The 22,839-nt window shown below is 43.9% G+C and overlaps 1 protein-coding gene across 4 annotated transcripts in view; it reads left to right on the top strand.

Annotated features, from left to right (window-relative positions):
• The first annotated feature begins 269 nt into the window (after nucleotides 1-269).
• snx14 (sorting nexin 14) overlaps nucleotides 270-22,839 on the top strand; it is a 318,752-nt gene continuing 296,182 nt past the window's right edge. For 3 of the 4 annotated variants that reach the window (XM_068044680.1, XM_068044681.1, XM_068044679.1), the window contains exons 1-2: nucleotides 271-515; nucleotides 17,349-17,469. In XM_068044680.1, the coding sequence (XP_067900781.1) occupies nucleotides 379-515; nucleotides 17,349-17,469 (258 nt within the window). In that variant the 5' untranslated portion in view covers nucleotides 271-378. Of the gene's footprint in view, nucleotides 516-17,348; nucleotides 17,470-22,839 lie in introns of all 4 variants that reach the window. The other variant, XM_068044682.1, reaches the window with a different exon arrangement.

Raw genomic sequence — 22,839 nt, 5'->3', positions numbered from 1 at the left:
GCCACCTGCTACAATAAGTGTCATATTTTGTTTTATAATACACCTGAGAAGTGCCTTGGGTTCTTTTATTAGGCTAAAGAGGTTATAAAAATGCATGTTATTTAAAAGACTGTAGCCACAAATAACAGCAAGGACAAGAGCCATCTTTATACAGGAAAATGGAAATGACGCTACCGGAAGTAAACCGGAATGATGGAAAACAGGAAGTGCTGAGGGGGAGCGGCAGCGCCTTATCCCCGCCCATTCTTGCCCAAGTTGTACTGGGCTCCGCCCCCCCACTCAGTTCCATCCAATGCGTCCCGTTCGGATTGGAGGGTCCTGCGGGGAGAGTGAGCCATGGCGCGGCGCTGGTAAGATCAGGCCTTCGAGGAAGTGAAAATGCTGTCAGTGCGGAGGGCGCTGCAGGAGCTCGGGCTGAAACTCAAGTTTCACTTGATCCGAGACATCGGCCGCCAATATCCGGTCTTTTGCTTCATAATTTTGCTGCTCACCTTATCTACCCTGCTGTTTAACAGGTAAATAGATATCCTGGGCCTGGGGTTCACTGGTAGAGGCAGAGGACTTGGGGTCGGAGGGGTGGAGGATGGGGAGGCTGAGGGGCAAAGGATATGTGAACATGGTAGGAATATGGGATTAGGACTGTTGCATGTATAGAGGATAAATACCAATATGGATTGATTGGGATGAAGGGTCTTTCAAAATTGTATTTCGATGTTTACAGCCATTGTTACACGCATTACATTTGATAATGAATGTGAGGTATATAGGAGGGAGAGACCAGGAGTGAGGGACAAAGGAGAGGCGGCTGACCACTAAAGGGGGGAGGAGAGAGGGTTATTGGGGCTGAGGGGTAACGGAGGGATCGGGGATTGGAGGGCTGAAAGGGAAATATACTGGGAAATATCATGGCCTGTTATGTTTCATGACCCCTCAGAGTGAAGTGGTGGAGGATCCAGACAACAATTTGAGGAGGGTATCAATGAATGGTGCATAATGCCAGAATTGTAGCTGAAATACAGAAACTGTTTGTAATTTAACAACTTGTATTTGGATAGTACCTTTAACTTAATAAAATACGTCAAGGCTTTTCACAAGAGCATTGTAGAACAAAATATGACACTGAGCCACATAAGGAGATATTCGGTCAAATGGCCAAAAGCTTGGTCGAAGAGGTAGGTTTTAAGGAGTGTCTTAAAGGAGGAAAGCGAGGTAGAGTGGCGGAGAGGTTTTAGGGAGGGAATTCCAGAGCTTAGGTCCGAGGCAACAGAAGGTGCGGCCAGCAATTGTGGAAGGATTTAAATTGGGGTTGCTCAAGAGGCCAGAGTTGGAGGAGCGCAGATATCTTGGGGCTGGAGAAGATTAGAGAGATAGAGAGGGGCGAGACCATGGACGGATTTGAAAAGAAGGATGAGAATTTTGAAATCAAGATGCTGCTTGACTGGGAACCAATGTAGGTCAGCAAGCACAGGGATGTCGTCATTGTCGACAGGAATAGTGCCGGAAGACTGGAGGATAGCAAATGTTGTCCCCTTGTTCAAGAAGGGGAGTAGAGACAGCCCTGGTAATTATAGACCTGTGAGCCTTACTTCGGTTGTGGGTAAAATGTTGGAAAAGGTTATAAGAAATAGGATTTATAATCATCTTGAAAAGAATAAGTTCATTAGCGATAGTCAGCACGGTTTTGTGAAGGGTAGGTCGTGCCTCACAAACCTTATTGAGTTTTTCGAGAAGGTGACCAAACAGGTGGATGAGGGTAAAGCCGTGGATGTGGTGTATATGGATTTCAGTAAGGCGTTTGATAAGGTTCCCCACGGTAGGCTATTGCAGAAAATACGGAAGTATGGGATTGAAGGTGATTTAGAGCTTTGGATCAGAAATTGGCTAGCTGAAAGAAGACAGAGGGTGATGGTTGATGGCAAATGTTCATCCTGGAGTTTAGTTACTAGTGGTGTACCGCAAGGATCTGTTTTGGGGCCACTGCTGTTTGTCATTTTTATAAATGACCTGGATGAGGGTGTAGAAGGGTGGGTTAGTAAATTTGCGGATGACACGAAGGTCGGTGGAGTTGTGGATAGTGCCGAAGGATGTTGTAGGTTACAGAGGGACATAGATAGGCTGCAGAGCTGGGCTGAGAGATGGAAAATGGAGTTTAATGCGGAAAAGTGTGAGGTGATTCACTTTGGAAGGAGTAACAGGAATGCAGAGTACTGGGCTAATGGGAAGATTCTTGGTAGTGTAGATGAGCAGAGAGATCTTGGTGTCCAGGTACATAAATCCCTGAAAGTTGCCACCCAGCTGTTAAGAAGGCATATGGTGTGTTAGCTTTTATTAGTAAGGGGATCGAGTTTCGGAGCCTCGAGGTCATGCTGCAGCTGTACAAAACTCTGGTGCGGCCGCACCTGGAGTATTGCGTGCAATTCTGGTCACCGTATTATAGGAAGGATGTGGAAGCTTTGGAAAGGGTGCAGAGGAGATTTACGAGGATGTTGCCTGGTATGGAGGGAAGGTCTTACGAGGAAAGGCTGAGGGACTTGAGGTTGTTTTCGTTAGAGAGAAGGAGGAGGAGAGGTGACTTAATAGAGACAAATAAGATAATCAGAGGGTTAGATAGGGTGGATAGTGAGAGTCTTTTTCCTCGGATGGTGATGGCAAACACGAGGGGACATAGCTTTAAGTTGAGGGATGATAGATATAGGACAGATGTCAGAGGTAGTTTCTTTACTCGGAGAGTAGTAGGGGCGTGGAACGCCCTGCCTGCAACAGTAGTAGACTCGCCAACTTTAAGGGCATTTAAGTGGTCATTGGATAGACATATGGATGAAAATGGAATAGTGTAGGTCAGATGGTTTCACAGGTCGGCGCAACATCGAGGGCCGAAGGGCCTGTGCTGCGCTGTAATGTTCTATGTTCTATGATAGGTGAGTGGGACTTGGTGCAAGTTAAGATACAGGCAGCAGAGTTTTGGGTGACCTCAAAGTTTACGGAGAGTAGAATTTGGGACACCAGCTAGGATTGCTTTGGAATAGTCAAGTCTAGAGGTAATGAAGGCACGGCTGAGGGTTTCAGCAGCAGTAGAACTGAGACGGGGTGAAGTCAAACAATGTTATTGAGGTGGAAATGGGCAATCTTGGTGATGGCGCGAATATGTGATCAGAAGCTAATCTTGGTCAAATATGACATCAAGATTGTGAAGAGACTGGTATAGTCTCAGACTGTTGCTGGGTGAGGAATGGAGTCAGAAACTAAGGAACAGAGTTTGGAATGGGGACCAAAAACAGTGGCTTCAGTCTTCCCAATATTTAATTGGAAGACATTTCTGTTAATGCAGTACTGGATGTTAGATAAGCAGTCTGATAATTTAGCAACAGTGGAGGAGTCGAGAGAAGTGGTAGTGCTGGGTGTCAGCGTACCTGTGAAAGCTAAGGCTGTGCTTTTGAATAATGTTGCCGAGGGGAAGTATGTAGATGAGAAAAAGGAGGCGACCAAGGATAGATCCTTGGGGGACACCAGAGGTAATGGTACGAGAGTGAGAAGAGAAACCTTTGAAAGTAATTCTCTGGCTGTGATTAGATTGATAATAATGGAACCAGGTGAGAGCAGTCCCACCCAGCTGGATGACGGTGGAGAGGTGTTGGAGGAGAATGGTCGGTTAACTGTATCAAAGGCTGCAGACAAGTCGAGAAGGAAGAGGAGGGGTAGTCTACCTTTGGCACAGTCACACAGGATGTCATTTGTGATTTTGATAAGAACTGTTTCGATACTGTGGCAGGGGCAGAAACCTGACTTGGGGGAATTCAAAGATGGAGTTCTGGGCAAGATGGGCAGGGATTTGGGAGGTGACAACTACTTCAAGGATTTTGATGTGGAAAGGGAGGTTGGAGATTGTGTGTTGGGTCAAGGGTTGATTTTTATGAGGAGACAGGTGATAGATTTAAAGGAGAGAGGCTAACATGAGGACCAGGAGGGGAAGCTGGGTAGTGTGTAGTTTAATGGGAATAGGGTTGATGGAGCAGGAGGTGGGTCTTATGCACAAGATGAGCTTTGCGAGGGCATGAGGGGCGATAGACGAGAAATTAGAGAAAGATGTAAATTCAGGGCTAGGGTGGGGGGAACCTTAGAGGAAGTTTGGCCTGTACTTATTGTTGGAGCTAAGGGTGGAGGAGAGTGGTTTAAGAAGGTACTTTGCAGTACAGAAAAGAAGCCAGGGTTCTCTTTGCATTCCAGGCTGATCCTGGAATAGTGAGCAGTTTTAGCAGACCTGAGCAGGACTTGACAGTGCTTTATATGGTCCAACCAGATCTGGCAATGGATAGCTAAACCAGATGTCCGCCATATGTTTTAGAGTCTGCATCCCTTGGACTTAAGGGAGCGGAGATGAGAGCCGTACAGGGGGAGCAGCCAAGGTGAGAGGGAGGTTTTATTGGAGACCAGGGCATAAGAGGTGGAGGTGAGGGTGCGGTTGAGCAAATCGGTAGCTGCAGAAGTGTTGTAGCGAATGGAGAGCCAAAGGCGAGATAGTTGTGATTTTGAAAGTGCATTTGTAAGTGATTTGGGGTAATAGTTTTTTCCTTCTGTTTCCATTTCTGGAAGTAGGGTTTGTGGGGGGAGGTGGGGTGGAAGGGGGATGTGGGTGGGAAGTAATACAAGGAACTGATCAGAGATAGCCTTATCTGTGATTGATATGATGGGACTAAAGACCACAAGTGATGGAAAGGTCAAGGGGGTTGAATATGGGTTGACGAGTTTACATGCAGGGAGAGATTTAGGGAGGATAAGAGGGCAGTGAACTCGGGAGAGAGTGCATGATGAATGGAGATGGAGGTTGAAATCACTGGGGATGAGAAGTCGTTTGGTGCAGAGGCTGAGGGAGGAAAGGAGTGAAGATATCTCAGTGGGAAAATCTTTGTTGTACTTGGGAGGATGGTCGAGAATGATGATTTTGAATTGGGTGAAAGGGCTGGGAATGAGGTGAGATGCTCAACGGAGGAGAAAGCCCCAGAGGAGTAGGGGGTCAGGCCAGGGTGTGATCTGTTGATAATAGCGCCACATCGTCACTGCGACTGACCTGACTGGGCAAGTGGTGAAAGATATAGCTGGGCAGGGAGGCTTCATTAAGGGGAAAGCTGTCATTACCCCTCAGCCAGGTTTCTGATAAGACTATGATATTGAAGCGGTCATGCACAATAAGTATGGATGGCAAGGGCCTTGTTCACAAGTGAACGGACATTCTGTGACAAATTAAGCTGTATTCAGGACTGAAACATTCTGTGGCTGTATGAAGTTTCTCAATACTCAAGGCTTTTACTGTGCTTTACATTGTTCTCTGAAGACTTCAGTTCAGTTACAACTTGTCACACGCTTTGGATCTTATCTGTTACATAAATGTTAGCTCAGTGGTGTAAACCATTAACAGTTGCTGTTTGCAAAATCAAAATCTTGGTCAGCCTGGCTTTCTTCTAGAGAACAATGTCAACATCCACATGATGTTTATCCCAATCAGTGAAGAGGCAACAAAACCTTGAGTAATTGTATCAAGGAGAGGATAGATCAAATAGCTGTTTACTTGATAGTGTAGATAGTCCCCAGGGCAATTGAGGATCCCATAAAATCATAGAAAGTTTAAGGCACAGAAAGAGGCCACTTGGCCGAAAAACGATCCACCTATTCTAATCCCACCTTCGAGCATTTGGTCCATAGCTCTGCAGAATAAGGCACTTGAGCTGCATATCCAGACTCCTTTTGAGTGAGTTAAGGGTCTCTGCCTCAACTTTCAGGCAGTGAGTTCCAGATCATCACCACCTTTTCCTCATCTCCCCTCTAATTTTTTGACCAATCACTTTAAATCTATGCCCCCTTGTCACTGACCTCTCTGCAAAGGTGAATAGACCATTCACCTCCACTCTCTCCAGGCCACTCAAAGTTTTGTACATTTCATTCAGATCTCCCCTCAGCCTTCTCTGTTCCAAGGAGAACAACCCCAGCCTATCCAATCTTTCCTCATAGCTGCATTTATCCAGTCCTGGCAACGTCCTCATAAATCTTCTCTGTACCCTCTCTAGTGCAATTACATGCTTTTCTGTAATGAGGTGACCAGAACTGCACACAGTACTCAAGTTGTGGCCTAACCAATGAGTTATACAGTTCCAGTATAACCTCCCTGCTCTTATATTCTATACCTCGGCTGATAAAGGAAAGGATTCCATATACCGCCTTAACCATCTTATCGACCTGTCCTGCTACCTTCAGGGATCTGTGGACATTCACTCCAAGGTCCCTCACTTCCTCTACACTTCTCAGTATTTTCCCATTTATCGTATATTCCTTTGCTTTGTTTCACCTCCCCAAATGCATCACCTCACACTTCTCTGGGTTGAATTCCATTTGCCACTTTTCTGCCCATCTGACCAGACCATCAATATCTTCCTGCAGCCGACAGCTATTCTCCTCGCTATCTACCACACGGCCAATCTTTGAGTCGTCTGCAAACTTTTTGATCATGCCCCCTACATTTACGTCCAAATCGTTAATGTATACCACAAAAAGCAGGGGACCCAGTACTGAGCCCTGCAGAACGCCACTTAAAACAGCCGTCAACAATTACCCTTTGTTTCCTGCCACTGAGCCAATTTTGTATCCACCTTGCTGCATTTCTCTGGATCCCATGGGATTTTATATTTTTAACCAGTTTGCCATGTGGGACTTTGTCAAAAGCCTTGCTAAAATCCATGTACTACCCTCATCTATCTTCCTTGTTACTTCAAAAGATTTGAACAAGTTGGTCAAACAAGATCTTCCCTTAACAAATCCATGCTGACTATCCTTGATTAACCTATGCCTTTCTAAGTTTATTCTGTCTCTCAGAATAGATTCCAATAATTTATCCACTGCTGAGGTTAGACTGATTGGCCTGTAATTATTCGGTCTATCCTTTGCTCCCTTTTTAATCAGAGGTACAAAGTTAGCAATTTTCCAATCCTCCGGCACCATACCTGTATCCAGTGAGGACTGGAAAATGATGGTCAGACTTTCTGCTATTTCCTCTCTTGCTTCTTTTAACAGCCTAGGATACATTTCATCCAGCCCTGGTGATTTATCAACTTTCAAGGATGCTAATCCCATTAATGCTTCCTCTGTCCCTTTGTTTATCACATCCATTACTTCATACTCCTCCTCAACTACAATATCTGCATCATCCCCCTGTTTTGTGAAGACAGATGCAAAGTATTCATTAAAAACCATACCAACATCTTCCGCTCCTACACAATTTTGCTCTTTTATGGGCCATGCTCTCTCCTTAGTTATCCTCTTACTCTTAATGTATTGATAAAACATCTTTGGGTTCACCTTGATTTTGCTTGCCAATATTCTTTCATGCCTTCTCTTTGCTTTCCTAATTTCCTTTTTGATTTCACCCCTCCACTTTCCATACTCCTCTTGGCTTTCTGCAGTATTGAGTTTTCGGTGTCGGACATAAGCTTTCCTTTTCTGCCTCATTTTACCCTGAAGCATCCATGGGGCTCTAGATTTGGCTGTCTTGCCCTTTTTCTTTGTGGGAACGTGTTTACTCTGAACCCCTTGCATCTCCCCTTTGAATGCCTTCCACTGTTCTGTCTTTTCACAGATGCTGCCAGACCTGCTGAGTGGTTCCAGCATTTCTTGTTTTTATTTCAGATTTCCAGCATCCGCAGTATTTTGCTTTTATTCCACTGTTCTGACACTGATTTACCTTCAAGTAGTTGTTTCCAGTTCACTTTCACTAAATCACTCCTCAGTTTAGTAAACTTGACCTTGCCCCAATTGAGAACTCTAACTCCTGTTCTACCTCTGTCCTTTTCCATAATTATGTTAAAACTGACAGAATTATGATCTTTACCACCAAAATGCTCTCCCACTGCCACCCCTTCCACCTGCCCTTCTTCATTTCCTAAAACTAAGTCTAAAACTGCGCCCTCTCTTGTTGGATTTGCTACATACTGAGCAAAAAGGTTCTCCTGAATGCACCTCAGGAATTCTGCTTCCTCAATTCCTTTCACACTAAAACTATCCCAGTTAATATTGGGGTAATTAAAATCCCCTACTATTATTGCCCTATTGTTCTTGCACTTTTCAGAGATTTGCCTACATATCTGCTCTTCTGTCTCCCTCTGAATGTCTGGGGGTCTATAGTGCACTCCCAGCAGTGTGATTGCCCCTTTTGTGTTCCTTAGCTCAATTCATATGGCCTCATTTGATGAACCTTCCAACATATCGTCCCTCCTCACAGCTGTAATAGTTTCCTTGACCACAATTGCCACTCCCCCTCCTTTCTTATCCCCCTCCCTATTCCGCCTGAAAATCCTGTAACCAGGAACATTGAGCTGCCATTCCTGTCCCTTCTTAAGCCATGTTTCTGTAATAGCTATAATATCATAGTGTCACGAGTCTGTCTGTGCCCTCAGCTCATCTGCTTTATTTGCTATACTCCTTACATTGAAATAGATACCCTTGAGCACTGCCAAACTCTTTTTAAAATTTTTTTTTCTAACCTTTGTTTCCTCTGTCTTCCAGACTCATCCATTAATTTTCTGCCTTCCATTTTTATTTTTTATTTTGTCACAACTGAGTCTACCCTCAGGTCGCCATCCCTCTGCCAAACTAGTGTAAGCCCTCCCCAGTAGCACTAGCAAAATGTCCCAAAAGGAACTCAGTCCCGGCTCTGTTCAGGTGCAACCTGTCCGGCCTGGACAGGTTCCATCTCCACCAGAGCCTGTCCCAATGTCCCAGGAATCTAAAGCCCTCCCTCCTGCACCATCTTTCCAGCCACGCATTCATCTGTCTTATCCTTCTATTTCTGTACTCACTTGTGCGTGGTACTGAGTAATCCGAAGATTACTACTTTTGAGGTCCTGCTTGCTAATTTCTTATCTAGCTCCCTAAATTCTGACTGCAGAATTCTTTCTACCTAGGTCGTTGGTTCCGATGTGGACCACGACTGCTGGCTGTTTACCCTCCCCCTTCAGGATGCTCTGCCGCTGCTCAGTGACATCCTTGACCCTGACACCAGGGAGGCAACAGAAACACCTGTCTGTTCCCCTGACTATTGAATCACCTATCACTACGGCTCTTCCAGTCTTCCCTGTACCCCCCTGTGCAGCTGAGCCACCTGTAGTGCCATGGACTTGGACTTGGCTGTGGCTGCACTCCCTAGGTGAAGCATCACTTTCCTCAGTATTCAGAACTAAATACCTGGTGGAGAGCGAGATGCACTCAGGGGTCTCCTGCACAACCTGCCTGATTCTTTTTGTCTGCCTGGTGGTTACCCATTCCCTCTCTCCCTGCATACTCTTAAGCTGTGGGGGAACCACATCTATAAACGTGCTATCCACGAAGCTCTCATCCTCATGAATGAATCACAGTGTCACCAGCTGCTGCTCAAGTTCCAAAACCCGGAGCTCAAGCTGCCGCAATTGACGACACTTCCTGCACAAATAGTTCTCCAGGATATGGGAAGTATCCTGGATCTCCCACATAGCACAGGAAGTGCACTCTCGAGGTTGAAGCACCCCTGCCATTCCTTTATTTATTGGTTGACCCTTTGTTACTGCTTAAAAAAAAACCTTACCAATACTATAACACTTTAGAATTATTAATAAAACCTTAGGAGTACTGATAAATCCTACTAAAAATCAATATAATTCATTAGTTAAAATAAACCTTACTCAACAAAATACTCACCAGCTACTCACTTGTTCTAAAGTTATACTTGATTACACAGACTTTACCAATGCTAATAAAGCTTGCTAATTCTAATAAACCTTACTACTATTATTAAACCTTACAAATGCTAATAATACTTAATACAGCTTATGTGTTAAGTTGTCCGAATTTGAGCGAATCCACTCCCTGCTGCTCTCTCTCTCTCTGTCTGTCTCTCTCTCTATTATAAATTATAAAATCCACTTTAGTTTTCAGTTTATATAATACTGAATTGATCAAGTTTTATTTGACGTTTAATTGAGATTAAGTAAAATTAAAATCGGCGGCTTTCTGTTTCCCTGCTCTCTGTCGACTGTGACATCCGTCTGATGTCACTTTTCGATTTTCCTCTCTCTCTCTCTTTCTCTCTCTCTCTCTCTCTCTCTCTCTCTCTCTCTCTCTCTCTCTCTCTCTCTCTCTCTCTCTCTTTCTCTCTCTCTCTCTCTTTCTCTCTCTCTCTCTCTCTCTTTCTCTCTTCTCTCTCTCTTTCTCTCTCTTCTCTCTTTCTCTCTTTCTCTCTCTCTCTCTCTTTCTCTCTCTCTCTCACTTTCTCTCTCTCTCTCTCTCTCTCTTTCTCTCTCTCTCTCTCTCTCTCTCTCTCTCTTTCTCTCTCTCTCTCTCTCTCTCTTTCTCTCTCTCTCTCTCTCTCTCTTCTCTCTCTCTCTCTCTCTTTCTCTCTTTCTCTCTCTCTCTCATCTCTTTCTCTCTCTCTCTCTCTCTTTCTCTCTCTCTATCTCTCTTTCTCTCTCTCTCTCTCTTTCTCTCTCACCCTCTCACCTTCCCCCCAACCTTTTTTTCTATGTCCCTTTGCGGTAGGCCCCTCAATCACAGGAAATAGTCTGTTTTTGCCTTCTGTCTCACCCCTTCATAATTCTAAACACCTCTGTCAAATTATTTCATAATCTTTCTAACAAGAGCAGCTCCAAATTTTCAAATCGTTGTTTTTGTAGGCCTTATCTGAACCATCCGAGTGAATCTATGCTGTACTGTATTGTTAACTGCTCACAGTACTCCTAAAAGTGATCCTACTGAATTTTTATATAGATTAACCATTACATCTGGACTCTGTACCTTTTGTTGTAAAACTCAATTCCATTAGTTTTAACATCTCGTGACCCGTACCTCCAAATATCTGCTTGCACATTATCCAACCTCCTGTACCCCCATGTATAATTACTCAGAGACTGCTTCAATTGTGATCTTGTTTCAGTACAACCCTGGAAACTACTGTACTCTTCCGACTTGCTAGACGAGGGTATTCACCAAACTTTGTTCAAGGCTCACGATCCTGATCAATGATTTGCTTGAGTGTCACCAAAGAGAGTTGTGATACTGTCGAATTCACTTTCAAGATTCGTGGTTGAGGCAGAAACCTTGTTGCATTCAAGATTGGATAGATGGATGAAGGGATATGGGAATAGGCTGGATAAACATGACTAGAACTATTTACTCATGTGGAGGTTTGGTCAAATGGCAGTTCTGCGTTGTAGCTTTTATGCAGTGCTATGTCATGCTTAAAATTATGAGGGAGGCTGATAAATATCAGAACTTCAGGAGGGTGAGTCCAGGACTGTCAACATTGCGCAGGTACTATTTGCTCAATTTTTTCAGCTGTGGCTCAGCTCCATATCCAAGGTATTGCCTCACGTCGAAAGTGCAACTACTGTTGCACATAAGTTTTGAATTTAATGTTTATTAATACTGCTGCTTGGATTTCAAATTTAGACTGCTGGGTTCAAATATTTGCGTTTCAAATTTATCTTCCCCAAAAGATCGGGACACATACGTTAAGTTTTGAATCGTTGAATCATAGACTTGCACAGCACAGAAAGAGGTCGTTCGGCCCATCAAGTCTGCTTCGGTTCTTGGAAGAACACTCCAGATGGTCCTATTCCCGGCTCTTCCCCATATCCCTGCAATTTTATTTCTCCGCGTGTTTATCCAATCCACTTTTGAAGGCTACTATTGAGCCTGTTTCTACTCCTGAACAGACAGTGCCTTCCAAATCCTAACCACTCGCAACTTTATGTGCAAGGATGTTGATGCTAATAACACCCTTTAAGTTGGTTTTCAATCTTTTCTATGAGGAGGGCCATGATTATAATAATTAACCTGAGGTCTTTCTGATATTGACGCCTTTTCATAGAAAATAGGAGCAGGAGTAGGCCATTCGGCCCTTCAAGTCTGCTCCGCCATTCATTATGATCATGGCTGATCATCCAACTCAGTAACTTGTTCCCACTTTTGCCCCATACGCTTTGATCCTTTAGACCCAAGAGCTATATCTAACTCCTTCTTGAAAACATACAATGTTTTGGCCTCAACTGCTTTCTGTGGTAGCGAATTCCACAGGCTTGCCACTCTCTGGGTGAAGAAATTTCTCCTCATCTCAGCCCTGAAAGGTTTACTCCGTATCCTGAGACTATGACCCCTGGTTCTCGACTCCCCCACCATCGGGAACATCCTTCCTGCATCTACCCTGTCAAGTCCTGTTCGAATTTTCATAGGTTTCAATGAGATCCCCCCTCACTCTTCAAAACTCCAGTGAATATAATCCTAACCAACTCAATCCCTCCTCATACGTCAGTCCTGCCATACCAGGAACCAGTCTGGTAAACCTTTGCTGCACTCCCTCTATAACAAGAACATCCTTCCTCAGATAAGGAGACCAAAACTGCACACAATATTCCAGGTGTGGCCTCACCAAGGCCCTGTATAATTGCAGCAAGACATCCCTGCTCCTGTACTCGAATCCTCTCACTATGAAGGCCAACATACCATTTGCCTTTTTTACCACCTGTTGGATCTGCATGCTTACCTTCAGCGACTGGTGTACGAGAACACCCAGGTCTCGCTGCATATTCCCCCCTCTCAGTTTATAGCCATTCAGATAATCTGCCTTCCTGTTTTTGCTACCAAAGTGGATACCTCACATTTATCCACATTATACTGCATCTGCCATGCATTTGCCCACTCACTTAACTTGTCCAAATCACCCTGAAGCCTCTCTGCATCCTCCTCACAACTCACCCACCCAGTTTGTGTCATCTACAAATTTGGAGATATTATAGACCGGTGAGCCTGAAGTCAGTGGTAGGGAAGCTGCTGGAGAAGATACTGAGGGATAGGATCTATTCCATTTGGAAGAAAATGGACTTCTCAGTGATAGGCAACATGGTTTTGTGCAGGGAAGGTCATGTCTTACCAACTTAATAGAATTCTTTGAGGAAGTGACAAAGTTGATTGATGAGGGAAGGGCTGTAGATGTCATATACATGGACTTCAGTAAGGCGTTCGATAAGGTTCCCCATGGTAGGCTGATGGAGAAAGTGAAGGCGCATGGGATCCAAGGTGTACTAGCTAGATGGATAAAGAACTGGCTGGGCAACAGGAGACAGAGAGTAGCAGTGGAAGGGAGTTTCTCAAAATGGAGACGTGTGACCAGTGGTGTTCCACAGGGATCCGTGCTGGGACCACTGTTGTTTGTGATATACATAAATGATTTGGAGGAAAGTATAGGTGGTCTGATTAGCAAGTTTGCAGACGACACTAAGATTGGTGGAGTAGCAGATAGTGAAGGGGACTGTCAGAGAATACAGCAGAATATAGATAGATTGGAGAGTTGGGCAGAGAAATGGCAGATGGAGTTCAATCAGGGCAAATGCGAGTGATGCATTTTGGAAGATCCAATTCAAGAGTGAAACTACACAGTAAATGGAAAAGTCCTGGGGAAAATTGATGTACAGAGAGATTTGGGTGTTCAGGTCCATTGTTCCTTGAAGGTGGCAGGTCAATAGAGTGGTCAAGAAGGCATACGGCATGCTTTCCTTCATCGGACGGGGTATTGAGTACGAGAGTTGGCAGGTCATGTTACAGTTGTATAAGACTTTGGTTCGGCCACATTTGGAATACTGCGTGCAGTTCTGGTCGCCACATTACCAAAAGGATGTGGATGCTTTGGAGAGGGTGCAGAGGAGGTTCACCAGGATGTTGCCTGGTATGGAGGGCGCTAGCTATGAAGAGAGGTTGAGTAGATTAGGATTATATTCATTAGAAAGACGGAGGTTGAGGGGGGACCTGATTGAGGTGTACAAAATCATGAGAGGTATAGACAGGGTGGATAGCAAGAAGCTTTTTCCCAGAGTGGGGGATTCAATTACTAGGGGACACGAGTTCAAAGTGAAAGGGGAAAAGTTTAGGGGGGATATGTGTGGAATGTTCTTTACGCAGAGGGTGGTGGGTGCCTGGAACGCGTTGCCAGCGGAGGTGGTAGACGCGGGCATGATAGCGTCTTTTAAGATGTATCTAGACAGATACATGAATGGGCAGGAAGTAAAGAGATGCAGACCCTTAGAAAATAGGCGACAGGTTTAGATAGAGGATCTGGATCGGCGCAGGCTTGGAGGGCTGAAGGGCCTGTTCCTGTGCTGTAATTTTCTTTGTTCTTCTATTACGATTAGTTCCCTCATCTGAATCACTAATATATATTGTGAATAGCTGGGGTCCTAGCACCGATCCCTGCGGTACCCCACTAGTCACTGCTGCCATTCGGAAAAAGACCCATTTATCATAGAACATAGAACATAGAAAAATACAGCACAGAACAGGCCCTTCGGCCCACGATGTTGTGCCGATCCTTTGTCCTCTGTCAAGGACAATTTAATCTATACCCCATCATTCTCCTTTATCCATATACCTATCTAAAAGCCTTACTCTTTGTTTCCTGTCTGCCAACCAATTTTCTATCCATCACAATACACTACCCCCAATCTCATGCGCTTTAATTTTACGCGCTAATCTCTTATGTGGGACTTTGTCGAAAACCTTCTGAAAGTCCAAATAAACCACATCCACTGGCTCCCCCTCATCAACTCTACTAGTTACATCCTCGAAGAATTCTAGTAGATTTGTCAAGCATGATTTCCGTTTCGTAAATCCATGCTGACTCTGCCCCATTCCACCACTGTTCTCCAAGTGCTCTGCTATAAAATCTTTGACAATGGACTCTAGAATTTTCTCCATTACTGACGCCAGGCTGACTGGTCTATAATTCCCTGCTTTCTCTCTACCTCCCTTTTTAAATAGTGGGGTTACATTAGCTACCCTCCAGTCTGTAGGAAATGTTCCAGAGTCTCTAGAATCTTGGAAGATGACCACCAATGCATCCACTATTTCTAGGGCCACTTCCTTAAGTACTCTGGGATGTAGATTATCAGGTCCTGGGGATTTATCAGCCTTCAATCCCATCAATTTCCCCAACACCATTTCTCTACTAATACTGATTTCCTTCAGTTCCTCTCTCTCACTAAGCCCTGTGTTCCCCAACATTTCTGGTATGATATTTGTGTCCTCCTTTGTGAAGACAGGACCAAAGTATGCATTTAGTTGGTCAGCCATTTCTTTGTTCCCCATAATAAACTCCCCTGTTTCTGACTGTAAGGGACCTACATTTGTCTTCACCAATCTTTTTCTCTTCACATACCTATAGAAACCTTTACAGTCAGTTTTTATGTTCCCTGCAAGCTTACTCTCGTACTCTATTTTCCCCTTCTTAATCAATCCCTTGGTCCTCCTTTACTGAATTCGAAACTTCTCCCAATCCTCAGGTCTGTTATTTTTTCTGGCAAATTTGTATGCCTCTTCCTTGGATCTAATGCTCTCTCTAATTTCCCTTGTAAGCCATGGTTTGGCTACCTTTCCCTTTTACTTTTGTGCCAGACAGGGATAAACAATTGTTGCAGTTCATCCATGCGCTCTTTAAATGTTTGCTATTGTCTATCCACTGTCATTCCTTTAAGTAACATTTCCCAATCCGTCATAGCAAACTCGCGCCTCATACCTTCATAGTTTCCTTTATTAAGATTCAGGGCCCTAGTCTCAGAATCAACTACGTCACTCTCCATCTTGATAAAGAATTCTATCATATTATGGTTGCTCATCCCCAAGGGGTCTCGCACCACTAGATTGTTAATTATTCCCCTCTCATTACACAATACCCAGTCTAGGATGGTCTGTTCTCTAGTTGGTTCCTCAACATATTGGACCAGAAAACCATCCCGTATACACTCCAGGTAGTCCTCCTCTACGGTATTGTGACTAATTTGGTTTGCCTAATTTATATGCAGATTAAAGTCACCCATAATTACAGATGCTCCTTTATCTCATGCATCTCTGATTTCCTGTTTAATGCCATTCCCAACATCACCCCTACAGTTTGGGGGTCTATATACAACCTCCACTAATGTTTTTTGCCCCTTAGTATTTCTCAGCTCTACCCATGCAGGTTCCACATCGGCAAAGCTAATATCTTTCTTCACTATTGCGTTAATTTCCTCTTTAACCAGCAATGCAACTCCACTGCCTTTTGCTTTTTGTCTGTCCTTCCAAAATACTGAATATACCTTGATGTTCATTTCCCATCCCTGGTCACCCTGCAGCCATGTCTCCGTAATCCCGACTATATCATACCCGCTTACATCTATTTGCGCGATTAATTCATCCACTTTATTGCGAATGTTCCGCACGTTAAGGCACGAAGCCTTAAGGCTTGTCTTTTTAACATTACTTGTCCCCTTTCCACTATTTTTCACTGTGGCCCTGTTTGATTCTGGCCCTTGATTTCTCTGCCTATCGCTTTTCCTATTCCCGTTACTGTCTTTTGTTCTTGTCTTTGATCCCCCCTCCTCTGACTCCTTGCAAAGGTTTCCATCCCCCTGCCATTTTAGTTTAAACCCTCCCCAACCACTGTAGCAAATAATCCCCCGAGGACATCAGTCCCGATCCTGCCCAGGTGTAACTGCAGTCCAAAAGACTGTCATCTCCCTAAAGGAAAAGAGTGCTCTAATTGCAGGAAAATGTTGTTTGCGTGTGCACAACAAATACAACATTGAGTTAGAAATACAGTACACTGTGGGCGGCACAGTGGCGCAGTGGTTAGCACTGCAGCCTCACGGCTCCAGCGACCTGGGTTCAGTTCTGGGTACTGCCTGTGCGGAGTTTGCAAGTTCTCCCTGTGACCGCGTGGGTTTCCGCCAGGTGCTCCGGTTTCCTACCACAGCCGAAGACTTGCAGGTTGATAGGTAAGTTGGCCATTGTAAATTGCCCCCAGTGTAGGTAGGTGGTGGGGATGTAGTAGGGAATATGGGATTAATGTAGAATTAGTATAAATGGGTGGTTGTTGGTCGGCACAGACTCGGTGGGCCAAAGGGCCTGTTTCAGTGCTGTATCTCTCTCTGATTCTATGACTCTATGACCAATTTGAATACTTGTGTTTTAGATTGACTTTTGTAGAACAACCACGAATGTCAGTTCACCAAGTGTAAAGTTTATTTAATGTCTTGCTGATGTGTTCGAGACATTGAAGTGTTGCATATTTTAAAATTGGACTGTGGACATCTGGAGGGATTGATGGGGAAATGGTGAGCTTAGTTTAATATACTGTTAGCTTTGTTTTTGTTTTAGGGCAGAATTTGTAACTGAGTAGGCTAAAATATAAAATTATATTTTAATTCAGTAAGTAAGTCGCAGCTGTACATATATAAACCTAAGATGTTGACATTGCAGCTTGAATGCAAGTAAATGATGACCATGATATCACTCTGTTTTACCTAAAGGTTTCTTCACATTCTTATGATGTTTTGGTCATTCCTTGCTGGAGTTGTCACTTTCTACTGTTCACTTGGCCCAGACTCGCTTTTGCCCAATATTCTCTTCACTATTGAGCGAAAACCAAAGGTAAATCTGTAACTTTACTATCATTTCCCACTTTTTATTAAGAACATTTATATAGCTCACTATCATTTCCCAGTTAATATTCATAAATATATAATTCACCATTTTTTCCAATCAGTGTAGTAAATATTGTCATATTTCCCAGTGTCTACGCAATATATAATAGTTATATTTTGCAGTGTCATTGTTTTATATAATACCGTATCTAGCAGGCCATGAAGCTCAGTTAGTGTCATAATATAGTTACCATATCATTACCCAGTTATCCTGACATCACTTGGGAAAATGCTGGAATCTATTATCGAAGCCTTAATGATGCACTTAGAAAATAATTGTATGATCAGATAGTTAATGTGGTTTTATGAAAGGGAAATCGTGTTTGACAAACTTATTGGAATGTTTTGAGGATGTAACAGGTAGGGTAGATAAAGGGGAGCCAGTAGATGCATACTTGGATTTCCAAAAGGTGTTCAGTAAGCTGCCGTGCAAAAGGTTAGTATGCAAGGTAAGGGCTCATAGAGTTGGGGGTAATATTTTAGTATGGATGGAGGACTGGTTAACGGCAGAAAGTAAAAATAAACACAGTGACTCCTGACAACACAGCGGCCCACCGACGTCATCAGAGTGTTGCAAGCTGTGCGCACGCGCAAATGGACTCCTCCCTGCGCATGCGTGGCCTGCTGTCTTGCCAGGACTGGTTGACGCATGCATGGGAACATGTCATCTCGCAGCGCGCCTGGTCGGTCTCCACGCATGCGCTCGGTATTTGTGCATGAGCGGTAAAGCTTCTGATTGCTCCCCGCTGCTGGCTCCCCCCCCCCTCCCCGGCCCTCCTCCAGCCACTAGGTCTAGGCTGCTCCACTTCTCTCCTCTTGGCCACTCGCTCCTCACCCCTCCTGGCCCGCCTTGCTTCTTTGGGCAGCGCGTGAAGAACGATCAAACGTGGGAGCAAGTGGCCAAGAGGAGATAAGTGGCGCGGCCTGGAACTCACGGCTGGAGGAGGGCAGGGGTGAAGCGGGGAGCGAGTGGCCGGAGAGTGGGGTGGCGCGGGGCAGGAAACAAGAGGCCGGAGAGTGGGGTGATAAATCTGTGATAAATTGAGCAGCTACATTTTTAATCCTGGCAGCTGCTTGAACGTTGCAGACAGTGACATTTCAGTGGAAGAGGCTGCATTTGTGCAAGTGCTACTACTGCACCACCTAGTGGTTGCATTGTCAGCAAACGCAGCCCCGAATAAATGGAGCATTTTCAAGATGGCAGACTGTAACCGGTGGAGTGCTGCAAGGGCCTCAAATAATTGAAATCTATATTAATGACTTAGAAGGAGAGACCAAGAGTAATGTATCCAAGTTTACTAAAAGATACAAAGGTAGGTGGGAATGTAAGCTGTAAGGAGGACACAAAAAGGCTGCAAAGAGATATAGACAGGCTAAGTGAGTGACAACAAGGTGGCAGATGGAGTATAATTTGGAGAAGTATGAGGTTATTCACTTTGGTAGTGTTATGCAGGCCCCCACCTGCCAAGACTGAGGCACACATTGTTTCGCCACATGAACATGAAAACTTAAAATTGTGGCTGGGAAGAAAAGAGGGCCTGTCACAAGGAATTGCCAAGCCCCTGACTGGAAAGACATTTACATGCTAGCAGACAATGTTGGAACAAGGGACCCAGTTCTTGCTTCCCCAATTTAAGAAGTATTTAGATGAGCACTTGAAACTCCATGGCATACAAGGATACGTTAGAATAGGTAGATGCTTGATAGGTAGATACCTGCCAAGAGCGACGTCTCAATTCATTCCATCTTCGCTGCCTTCGGAGAATACTTGGCATCAGGTGGCAGGACTATATCTCCAACACAGAAGTCCTTGAAGCGGCCAACATCCCCAGCTTATACACACTACTGAGTCAGCGGCGCTTGAGATGGCTTGGCCATGTGAGCCGCATGGAAGATGGCAGGATCCCCAAAGACACATTGTACAGCGAGCTCGCCACTGGTATCAGACCCACCGGCCGTCCATGTCTCCGTTATAAAGACGTCTGCAAACGCGACATGAAATCGTGTGACATTGATCACAAGTCGTGGGAGTCAGTTGCCAGCATTCGCCAGAGCTGGCGGGCAGCCATAAAGACAGGGCTAAATTGTGGCGAGTCGAAGAGACTTAGTAGTTGGCAGGAAAAAAGACAGAGGCGCAAGGGGAGAGCCAACTGTGCAACAGCCCCAACAAACAAATTTCTCTGCAGCACCTGTGGAAGAGCCTGTCACTCCAGAATTGGCCTTTATAGCCACTCCAGGCGCTGCTTCACAAACCACTGACCACCTCCAGGCGCGTATCCATTGTCTCTCGAGATAAGGAGGCCCAAAAGAAAAAAAAGATACCTGCCAGCACAGGTATGATGGGCTGAAGGGCCTGTTTCTGTACTGTATGACTCTAATACACAGAAGAAGTTTTCAGACCAGTTTAGTTCACATTCCCAGTGTCTGTTGGAGTTTTTTGAATTTGAACTTGCTGAGAGAAAGAAACTCAAAGCTCTTTTCTCCTGGACTGAAACACCTCTCTCCTGTCTGTTCCCGTCTCTTTCTCACGGAACTGAAAACCCATTGAAGACACATGAACCCTAAGGGAGAAAAGTCTCCTACAGTGAACAAGGTTTAAGAAGAATACTGGGCCCCAAGAAAAACAAGACTACTTACAATCAAGGACTAGAGTGAGCTCGAAGCACAGTAAAAACCCCTCTTCAGAGATTGCCTCAAACTTTTTACTTTTTCTTCTCTTTTCTGTCCCTGTTTGCGTGTGTATTGCGTATGCATGCTAGTGTGACGCGTGGTGTGTATCCGTAGGCGTTAACCATATTAGAGTTTAAGTTTTAATAAATTTCACTTTTCTTCTTTAAACCTAAAAAAAAGCCTGGTGTACTCATTTCTTTGCCTTATAGCTGGAAAGCAGTGAACAAGGATTCACCCAGGGGGAGCTCAAAACACAGTGTGTTTAAAATTAAATCCTGTTACAATAAGATCAAGTGAAGACAGTAGAAGACGCCGAGACCCTAGGGATGAGAGGGTTCCCCTATGATGGGCTGAGTAAATAAATTAGGCCTGTACTCTCTGAAGTTCAGAAGATTGAGAGGTGATCTCATTGAGACATACCAGATTCTGAAGGGGCTTGACAGGGTAGATACTGAGAGGTTGTTTCCTCTGTCTGGGGAACCTAGAACACTGGGGCACAGTCTCAGGATAAAGGGTTTAGCACTGGGATAAGGAGAAATTTCTTCACTCAGTGGGTTGTAAATTTTTGGAATTCTCTACCCCAGAGGGTTGTGGATGCTCCATCATTGTGTATATTCAAGGCAGGGATACATTTTTGATCTCTGGAACAAGGGATTTAGGGAGCGGGCGAGAAAATGGTGTTGAGACAGAAGATCAGCCATGATCCTATTGAATGGCGGAGTATGCTTGAGGGGTTATATGGTCTACTCCTGTTCCTATTTCTTATAACTTTTCCCCAGTTAATATCGGTGTGATATATATTATAGTTCTCACTTCCCAGTGTCGGTATGATATGGAATATAATTACCTTATCATTTCCCAGTTGGTGTCACTATGATGTATGTTATAGTTATCATGTGTTTTCCAAGTTTAGTATCAGTGTGTTATATAGTATAGCTAGGGATCATTTCCCAGTGTTAGTGTGATGTCTAATATAGTCACCATTTTCCAGTTATTAGTGTGATATATAATAGTTACGATATCATTGCTCAGTTTTTGTCAGTGTGATGTATAATATAGTTGCCATATCATTCCCCAGTATCCGTGTGATATGTAATATTGTAACCATTTCACTTCCCGGTTAGTCAATTATATAATATGGTTACTATATAATTTTACAGTGATAGTGTAATATATAAGACAATTATATCATTTCCCAGTTAGTGCTCGTATGATGTAGTTACTATGTGATTTCCCAGTGTCAGTGTGGTATATAATCTCGTTAGTGGCTCATTTCCCGGTGTTGGTGTGTGTTAAACATAGTATAGTTACCATATTATTTCCCAGTTGGCATCGATGTGAGAGATAATTGCTATATCATTTTACAGTTAGTGTCAGTCTGAATTTTTTCTCTGAGGGTCGTGAGTCTTTGGAACTCTCTTCCTCAAAAGGCGGTGAAGCAGTCTTTGAATATTTTTAAGGCAGAGGTAGATAGATTCTTGATATGCAAGGGGTATAAGGTTATTGGGGGGTAGGCGGGAATGTGGAGTTGAGGTTACAATCAGATCATCCATGATCTTGTTGAGTGGTGAAACAGGCACAAGGGGCCGAGTGGCCTATTCCTGCTCTTAATTCGTTTGTTCGTATATATAATAGTTACCATATCATTCCCCAGTTTCAGTGGGATATATAAAATTGTTAGCATATCATTTCCCAGTTATTGCCAGTGTGATCTATAGATACCATATCATTTGCCAATTAGTGGCACTGTGATACATAATGTCACTATCATTCCCTAGTGCAGTGTAATATATAATATAATTAACATATCATTCCCAGTGTCATATATAATGTAGTTACCATATCATTTCCCAGTTTCACTGTCATACATACAATAGTTACCAGGTTATTTCTCCGTGTCAATGTGATAAATAGTCTAGTTACCATATCATTTCCCACTTAGTGTCAGTACGACATCCAATATAGTTACCATATTGTTCCCTAGTGTCAGTGGCACATATTAAATAGTTACCGTATCATTACCCAGTTTGTGTCAGTGTGATCTGTAATATAGTTATATCATTACCTGGTTAATGTCAGTGTGATATATAATAATCAAATCATTTCCCAGTTAGTGTCGGTATGATATATAACATTAGCAGAGACCAGCAAAATATTTGTTGTCACAATATACTTAACCAATTCCATCCTTGCATCCCTGTCCTTCCATGCTGTCCCCGCCCTCCCACCACATTTCCATGTTGACCCTGACCCCCACCCTTCGCAAGCAGCAGTTCCTCGGCTGACATTTCGAAAATCATCTAATGAGAATTCAATAGATTATGCCGGAACTAAACATAAGGCAGCTCTGACTCACAAAGTGGAACAGTTTCACTGTTATGAATGCTGGACCTTGTAACATGATTGTTTAAAAGTTCAAGATGGAGTCAGAAAGGTCAGGTGACCTTACTTCCACTCTGCAAAAGGTTACCAGGAAAGCAGAGAACATAGATCAAAGACTTCTGAAAAACAGAGACTGTAGGGCTAACACCTGAAGAACGATGGGTTTTGCCCTCCCAGACTTTCGGGTCTTAAAACAAAGAGTCTGTAATTCGGGAGATGTAAATGTACCAGGTTGCTGTTAGCACTTGGGAGCAATGGAAAGGTC

The sequence above is a fragment of the Heterodontus francisci genome, chromosome 13 (genome assembly GCF_036365525.1).
Source record: "Heterodontus francisci isolate sHetFra1 chromosome 13, sHetFra1.hap1, whole genome shotgun sequence".
Taxonomy (NCBI): Eukaryota; Metazoa; Chordata; class Chondrichthyes; order Heterodontiformes; family Heterodontidae; genus Heterodontus; species Heterodontus francisci.
This window is presented reverse-complemented; position numbering and strand designations above follow the sequence as displayed.